At 38.5% G+C, this 9,025-nt stretch overlaps 1 protein-coding gene across 1 annotated transcript; it reads right to left on the bottom strand.

Moving 5' to 3' along the window:
* Positions 1-2,816: 2,816 nt before the first annotated feature.
* On the bottom strand, positions 2,817-8,514 carry LOC117265425 (uncharacterized). Its single transcript, XM_033639907.2, has 9 exons — positions 8,301-8,514; positions 6,634-6,701; positions 6,363-6,410; positions 6,156-6,220; positions 6,021-6,058; positions 5,606-5,685; positions 5,324-5,386; positions 3,506-3,556; positions 2,817-3,364 (listed from the first exon to the last, which is right to left on the bottom strand). Exons 1-9 carry the CDS (start codon positions 8,383-8,385, stop codon positions 3,311-3,313), a joined length of 552 nt encoding a protein of 183 aa, XP_033495798.1. The 5' UTR covers positions 8,386-8,514; the 3' UTR covers positions 2,817-3,310.
* Between the last annotated feature and the right edge of the window lie 511 nt (positions 8,515-9,025).

The raw sequence follows: 9,025 nt of genomic DNA, 5'->3' as shown, positions 1-9,025 counted from the left end.
CAGCCAAGTATCAACATTTTCTCTGGTAAGCACTTTTAGCATGCTTAAATTTATAACATTATGTTTTAAACTGCTAACACTAAGCTGACGTCAGCTAATGCTTAAGTTATTTCAACATGCACAGTTAGCTAACTCAACATTTATCTGTGTTACAGTTACCTTTGTTGTAAAATCATTTTGTATGTTTTGAGTAACGATAGCACTTTAAAGGTGAAGTGTGTAAAATTTAGGGGATTTGATGGTGTACAGCGGTAGGAACTTAGAGTCACTGTCATTAGTTTACCTAAATTATACATAAAATTAATTCCAAATAATTGTAGCCTACAAAGTATTTTAGTGAGTGCACAGCAGGTCAACTCAAAATGAGTAAAAGTTAAATATGTAGTCAGGTGTACATACATTCAACATATGATTTTTTTTCTTTTTCTTACAGTAATCAGTGATAATAATATAGTAATATTCAGCTTTGAACTGAGCTTTTCTTTCAGTGAATTTCCTCTCAAAACCTGCTTATAAACTCAAAACAAGTAAGCAATTTAAATAACTGTCTCAAAACTCGGCCCCTATTTTTTTTTATAATCGTTCATACAAAATTTGTCAAATCACTTTAACAAAAATACACCTGTGAATCCAATGTATGCACAAATCCGTGCATACAAATGTTTTATGCAAAAACAACCACATTTACCTGAATTTGTTTGCACTCTTTAAACAAATTTAGAACTGCCTCACGGCTTTCTGTGAAAATGTAAACATAGTCCTTTCAACTAAATGCACAATAAATTTAAACTGCATTCATTAAAAACAAACACTTGAATAGAAAACAATATCGAAAAAATATGCATTGGCTGAATTTATTAAGGGCGGCACGGTGGTGTGGTGGTTAGCACTGTCACCTCTCAGCAAGAGGGTTCCTGGTTCAATCCCGGGTGGGGGGTGTACGGAGCTTGCATGTTCTCCCCGTGTCAGCATGGGTTCTCTCCGGGCACTCCGGCTTCCTCCCACAGTCCAAAAACATGCAGATTGGGGATTAGGTTAATTGATAACTCTAAATTGTCCTTAGGTGTGAATGTCTGTCTCTATGTGTCAGCCCTGCGATAGTCTGGTGACCTGTCCAGGGTGTACCCTGCCTCTCGCCCAATGTCAGCTGGGATAGGCTCCAGCCGTGTGCATGTGGCATGAATCCAACATTAATAATGCACACACACCTATTTTTGGTGCAAAGAAAGTTTCTACGCACTTATCAGTGAAGAAGGCCCACTGTTTTGTTAGTCTGAATAATCCACCATAAAATAGTCCCCATAATAAATGTTATCTAGAGAAACATTTTTTAAAAAAAAATGAAATTTATCAACCCAACCCTTTAAACCTCAACTGTGATGTAAAAACACACCCTGTAAAAACTCAAAATCTTTGCCAGACGGCTAAATCTTAAAAGGCTTAAAACAAATATCCTTGTGTTGTGGGAAGAAATATGAAAAGAACAAAATAATATCATAACACAAAAAAATAATGTCAATACAATACAACTTTGATTTCTGACTTTGAGATGGAAATACCAGTGTAACGGAGTAATAATTCAATATTACAGAACAAGGAGGAAAGAGATGAAGAAGTGCAGGAGCAGGCTCGGCTGTCTCCAGGGCAGAGTATCAGCTCCAGCTCCAGACATGATGACACAGAGGGATCCTCACAGTAACCTACTGCCACACATAGAAATGATTTTCTTCTTTTCTATATTTGTACTTTTGTTTTTACCTCACATTTTCCTGGCTGCTATTTTTATTTCAAAAGAAAGATTTAGAGATCTAGTTCATTAGCGATTGTTGTGATGGGATGTTGTAAATGGTGATTTTAAAGGACCCACATTATGCTCATTTTCAGCTTCATACTTAAATTTTGGGTTTATAAGTATGAACCTGAAAATGAGCATAATGTGGCAGATGTTTACATGCTTTAGTGTTCAAAAAACACATTATGTTTTGCATAGTGTCTGAAACGTCTTTTTAAACCCCTCTCCCGAAAAAGCCCAGTCTGCTCTGATTGGTCAGTGTTTGCGGGTCTTCCACATCTGTGCTCTGAGCGTCTCTCCACTGTCATTGTAGCCGGGGAAATGACTGTGGTGGTACTTTCATCTTTATAAATGGAATTACATTGCAAGGCAACAGCTTGAGTCCATGTTTACTTCCTGTCAGCTGATATCATTCACATGCACTGCAAAACTTCCCCACAGGAAATTTAAAGTGACCCAATGAGAGTGTGTAGGTTTTTAGTTTCCTTATGTTATTACTTACTGTGTATCTAGTTTTCATTTGACTTTTATATTGTGAGATTGATAAATGAAATTGACTTGATTCACACACAGATAACTATTTTGACTTCTGTATCAACTGCACGCTCACAAATGAAGTGTTTTTAGTTTGCAGTCCCACTGTTTCCTCCTTTGTGAACACACTACATGTATTATGGACCTGGGATACAGTTGTGCTCTTAGCTCAAACATCTGGGTAGAGCCCAACTATTTGCTCGCCTAAAGTTTGTGTTCAGCCCTTTTGCATAATTTGTCACAGCGCCAGGAAATTGTCCAACATTTGTTACAGTTAGTTTCCTCTCTCACAACTGATAACTGCAAATGGAGCAAAGAATTGTGCAAACATCCAGTTTTCAGAGAGGCTGGTCTATCTGATCCTGCAGAGATCCAAGATAATAAAGCTAGAAAAGATGATGATTGGACTTTATCTTCAATTACTGTGGCATCTGTGGCAGTGTGATTCACTTCTGAGTATTGCAGCCAGTCAGTAAAACAAAAGACAATCTTACCTTTTCTCCTTTATTTCATCAGTGTCATGGCACACATCACATAAGGTTATGTCATAGGTTACATTTGGTCATAGTTAGCTCTACTAAGGCCTGACACCAAAGTGTTGCAAATATGTTCCTCTATTATACCAAAGTGACATGAAATTTCTCACTACATGTCCAGACAGAAAAAAATATAGACAAGATTTCTGTTTTCCAGGCCATGAATATGTAATACCCAGACTACTGAACATACTTAGTGGAAAGGATCTCTCTGAGGTTTGCCATCAGTGTGATATTGATAATATATATATACTGATGTATAGTTATAATAAAACCTAACCAACAGTTCTTTGCACACATGGGACTATATAAATAAGTTGTAAACACCCAGATCTTCTCCCATCCTTGCATGGTGGCATGATAATAAAGTCTGTAGTGGATGATGAGTGTAACCATGGCGCCACTGATGGTTTGGGACTCCTAAACAGCCAAACATGTGGGTGTTGGTTTACCACAGAGGGGCTCTGGTCAGCAGCCCCTTCCAACTGTGAGAATCTGCCACCTGCAACAGAGCAGGACAACAGTGCAAATATGAAAGTGAAAAATAATGATGACTGCAGACTTGGAGAATATGAGGAAACATATCTCGGAAGTGTTTCTGAATTTGTTGCAGCTAAATACTGAGAACTTCAAAATGACTCACTTGCATTCTCTTATGAAGAAATCTCAACTTCTGGTTGAGACATTCAATCTCCTGAGACAGGACAGAGATGCCATGGTTAAATGGATGTAGAGATGCATGTGAATATAAAATACCTCTTAGTGCAGAGATACACAGATTGCTTTGCCCAGGGGTCACTTGTACAAATTGACAGGAAGTCGGGGTCGGTTAATAAACAAACATTAATCAGTATATACCATAAATGCAGTCACAACAGCCCTGCACAGTTCAGGAGTACGCAGCGGCATGTCTCTGGGGGCTCCTCCCCTGGGCCTTTTTATTGTAAACAAGCTCTGTTCGGATGCTCTTTTTATGCACTCTAGAAACTTTTTTACATTCAAAGTACAAAAAAATGCCACCCATTGGTTTGCGGACTCCTATTTTGAAGTGTCAAGTTTGGCATTTTGACTGTCATCTTGGATTTTTGGAGCCAGAAGGGACAATATTTGGACAAGAGGGTGGAGCTAATCCTTACATTAGCTTCTATCTTAGTTAGCACGCTGCATTTACTGCTATGGTTAACTGTAATATTGCTAATACTAATGCTTTTTTTGCTAGTGAAAAAGACTTAAATCCGGTAAATAAAATGCTCTTACCAGAAAAACTAAACATCCAACTCTTTAGAGTATCTTTTTGTAAAACACCTAATGAGATTTTTAAGGCAATCAAAATGTTACAATTAACTTTAATGGACTGAAAACACATTGAAATAGTGACGGCTATGGCTATGCCTATACTATATGAATCTGGGACCAATATTGTCGCCGTGGCAGCAACTTGCAAATGGACGGCACCTACCTGTCACTCAAAGCAGCCGCACCCTTAATCATGCATAACTTTCAGCCTTCATAACATTTAAATGTTGTCATCATGAACGAGGGAATGTCTTTACATTTGGCTCAAGGACTAAGGGATGAACTGATTAGCTGTGGTGATCAAAGGTTAAAGGTCAAGATTGCTGTGATCTTGCATCCATGTCATTCATGTGAACGCAATATCTCAAGAACACTTAGAGGGAATTTCCTCAAGTTTGGCACAAACGTCCACTTGGGCTTAAGGATGAGCTGATTAGTATTTGGTAGTCAAAGGTCAAAGGTCAAGTACCCTGTGTCCTCACAAAACATGTTTTTGGCCAAAATTCAAGAATCCATTTGCTAAATATGATTACAAAATTTCACACCAATGTCTAATAGGATATAATGATAAAGTGTTGACATTTTATATCCAAAAGGTCAAAGGTTAAGTTCAGTGTGAAATCATGATGTTCTGCAGAAACACTTTTTGGGCCATTATTCAGTGTCATATCTCAGGAAGAGATGGGGAGACATTTGGTCAGATACTGAATTGGTGACACTGACCTTGGATGTCCACCAACTGTGCTGATTGTATAGATCTTCTGCCTGGCTGAGGATGTGCGTGAAGCATCCCCGTTTTAAAATTTGTAGTTTTTATGCAGCAACATCCAGATTTAGAGCATTGTCAACCATCATGTCTACATATGAGTCTGGACAGAGTTCACGAAGGCATGCAACTGCGAAATGGTAATTCGAGTTTGTACCAGGCTGTAATCCTGTTTATTTCTGCTGTAAAGTTGGGTATTTTAAAATCTGGGAGCCTACAGGCATCACTTCTGGACCCAGCCTCAAGTGGCCGCTCGAGGAAACCCAGTTTTTGGCACTTCAGTGTTGGCTTTATTTTTCAGTCCTGGAAGCTGCTGCTTGGGTTACACTCATAAGCATGGCCGTGTTAAGGTTAATGTTGTCTTCACTGTTGTAGACAGCCCAGGAGAAACTTAAATACCTGGCTTAGTTTTTCGTTGCGCCTGAGTTTGATCTGAGGTAGGAGCTCCTCCAGTCTCTGAATCTGTAACAAGACATATAATCTAAATTCATGCTCTGGCAGGTGAGACAACTTTATGATCCAGACAAGAAAGAGTAAATTGGTAAAGTAGAAATTAATATATGTAAAACAGGCAAACCTGATTCTGTGCTGTCCACAAAAACACTCAACTATGAATCTTTCCGTGAAAAAAAATTGAAATTTTAACAAGAAGAACTCTGCTTATTAGTTACTGTGTCTCACCCTCCTGTCAATAGTCTGTAGCCTGGTCTTCATGCTCTTGTTGATCACAGTCATGGGGATGGTTCTGGGCTTGGGATGCACTGGGAACAGAAACATCATGACAAGTTACAGACATCAAAAACTTGCCTTTGCTTCAGGCTGAATTTATGTTTCAATTGTGTAAGGCTAAATCAGCTTGACTAATAACGTATTCAGGCACAAGTAAAGGAGCACCATTATATTTCTGCAGCGACCGGTGTGTTTTGAATACAAATGAGAATACAGCAGCATTTAAGAAGCTTTAGAGGTGCTTGTTACTTGGTGCTTTTCTGTGATCAGTGGTGTGTAATGTAGAAGCCCTATTGACAGTGTCCTGTCCAGACTTTGACTCACAGTTTCAGAAAACACTGTCAAAGAGAGGCAAGTCCGTTCTTACCATGCTGAAAGATCTTCACTACCTCAAGCACATAAGGCCTGTGGTGAAAAACATGTCACCAGTTGACAACAAGAAGTGCTTGATAAATGAAGAGTATGCACTGAATACAGAGTTATACGGTCAGAGACTCCTTACATGTGTTTGCTGTTAGCAGGGATCGAGCTGTTCAGAGGGATCAGACAGCCACGGTGGTTCCTTATCTGCAAATACAATGACAATTTCAGCTACAACCAAAGATGGATTTTTCTTTCTATATTTATTAATATTCTACGGACATACACGTTGCCTTCAAAGATTCAGATATCGGCCTGCATCTCAAACATGAGGATAAAGGAGTCATACCTTGAAAACGACATCAGAGGAGTTTAGCCCAAAGGTAGTGGTGATAATCTGAAAAGAGAAAAAATATCAAAAGGTATAATTTCAAAATATACTACATTACAAAAAAGATAGACAGAGAGTTTCAGTTGTTTCATTTACCTTTTTATAAATTGTCTTGGAAATTTAATTAAAATTTTGACTTTTTTATATAGTCATAATTATATTAAATAGCAAAACTAAAACATACTGTGCAGGTACAATAATAACAGCAACAGGCAGACTACTTGCACACCTGTATGATCATGGTGACCTCAGCTGCTGGAGGAATGGACACTTCACGAAGGGCCACCACTCTGTCGTCTGCCACAGATATAACATTCCATAATAATAATAATAATAATAATAATACATTGGATTTATATAGCACTTTTTAGGATACTAAAAGACACTTTTGGACGCTGCTGGAGGAAGAGAGTTTCTCTGTGCTCACTTTCAATATTTCTATTTCAGATGTGAACACATCATGAAATCACAACTACTGGAATCTATTTATGTTGTTACAGTAGATGTCAGTCAGCACTCCCCCAGTTTGGAGGAGCAGGCCAGAAGCTAAGCAATGTACTGCTGTGGAGGGGTCAGCAACAAAACCTAATTTAGCCACCCTAAAAGAAGTCCCACATAAAAACATCAATATGAATTTAAACGAATGCCGTAGAGTATTTTCCCAGCTTTACCTTATTGCCAGACGTTGATACTCAATGGGCAACTGAAGCCCATATATCACTATTATATCACTCTCTTCAAAGTAAGACTCCATTGAGAAAACAGTCATTTAACATTGCCGAACAGAGGTGATGCTGATTCACTGCTGCTTCAATCAGTGAGTTTGTTTGTCTTATTGTGTGATTTTGGTGTTTAAAAGGGCTAGTTCAAGTTCACCAAAGTCACACAATGACACAAACAAAGTAACTGATCAAGGCAGCGGTAGACCAGCAGCTCCTGTGTTCAGCGAGCCAAAATTAATGTTTTTGCCAATGGAGTCTGGTGGCTTTGATGAGAGCATAGATGGGGAACTGAAGCTGATGACGGCTTCCCGTTGAATGTTGAAAATACTCTCAAAAAAAAAAAGAAAAAAAAAAGCATTTTCATAAATTCTTAAGAATCTTTAATGTGGTAATAAAACTGTCCTGTGGGGGAAAATCCCCAGATCAGACAGAAGTGTTTATATGTCTTACAGCCTGTATTTTAACACTTACACCTTAATATTTGATGGATTATTACAAAAACTCTTCATCATTCACTTATCAACATTTAAATGATGATGACTTTTTGATGACCTTGTTTCCTTCTGATAGCTTATTAGACAGTGTGAAACTTGTGACCCTTTCTTAATGACTTGTGAACACAGATCTGAACATTTATTATTGACTCACCAGCCAGAGATTTCTCACAACATGGCAGCCTAATAGCTTTTTTAAATCATTTATTAATCAATTAAACGCAATCACTTGCAACCAAAAACACGTAGAGTCAGACATGGAGCTGGCAGGAATGATTCCATTTAACAATAATCCCATATTCAGATTAAACAGGGTTTTTACTCCCTCTCTGAATCACTTTACTGAATGTGAGATGAGGGCTGCAACCAGGCTGATGGGACTCAGCAGTCAGATACAGCTGCTGCTCTCCTCTTTGACCATCTGTGGATAAAAGCGTCACTAACTACACCTGAACATTTACTGAAGTAATAAGAAAAGTTATTAATGTACGAGTAATGTGAGTATGCTGGGTTTATACCATATCCATGACAGAAACAGGAGCGCATCATCTCCATTCAGTCTTCAGTGGGTTAAAGAGACTGGTTGCCATGGGCACGGACGCACAGACCGAGTACATCAGTGGCTGAAAAATAATCGATGACTGATCACAAAGTCGAATAACTTACAGAAACCTACGAACCGTTTTTGTCAAGTTGTTTCAGAGCGATCCAGGCTTTTGATGCACGCGGTGATTTGTCAAAACTGACGTCAGACATCTTCATCATCCCAACAGCAGGACGAGACACCAGAGTAGCCTAACTGCGACATCCGGTAAGGGGCTTTCAAAATAAAATAATCTCTGCACTCCAGTGTGACAGTAATGGAGTGTAAAGCTGGCACTGCAGTTTAGGTGACCTTCTGTATATCTGTACAGGCCATAATGCTGGGGTTGGCAGGAGGAGTGACATCTTTAAATAGGCTGTACCTATGATAGTCAGTAAGTATGCATATTAAAAAACACTTGATTTGTGAGAGTGCTGTTACACTGTCCCACAATGCAATGCACAGACAGAGCTGTTTGCAGCTGGAAACATTTTGAAGAGTGAAGCAGTTCCAGGAAGATCTTTGAAAACAATAATAAAAAAGTATTAAAATATTTTAAAAAACAACAAAAGAAAACAACTTTTTTCTTGGCAGTAACATTACAAGGTCTCAGTTTTGTATACATCAGTGCACAGATTTCATCATTTCCCTATCAAAACAAATGGTAGAGTGTATGATTTATTGTAAACTTAACTGCAAAATCAGAATACTATGACAACACAGGCTATAATTAGTAAGTAGTATGCAAGCAGCAACACAGAAATGCCAAATTCTTTGATGGGATCCAGAAGCCAGACCCCCCTATTAACTTTAATACTTTAT

Source organism: Epinephelus lanceolatus, chromosome 10, assembly GCF_041903045.1.
Source record: "Epinephelus lanceolatus isolate andai-2023 chromosome 10, ASM4190304v1, whole genome shotgun sequence".
Lineage (NCBI taxonomy): Eukaryota > Metazoa > Chordata > Actinopteri > Perciformes > Serranidae > Epinephelus > Epinephelus lanceolatus.
This window is presented reverse-complemented; position numbering and strand designations above follow the sequence as displayed.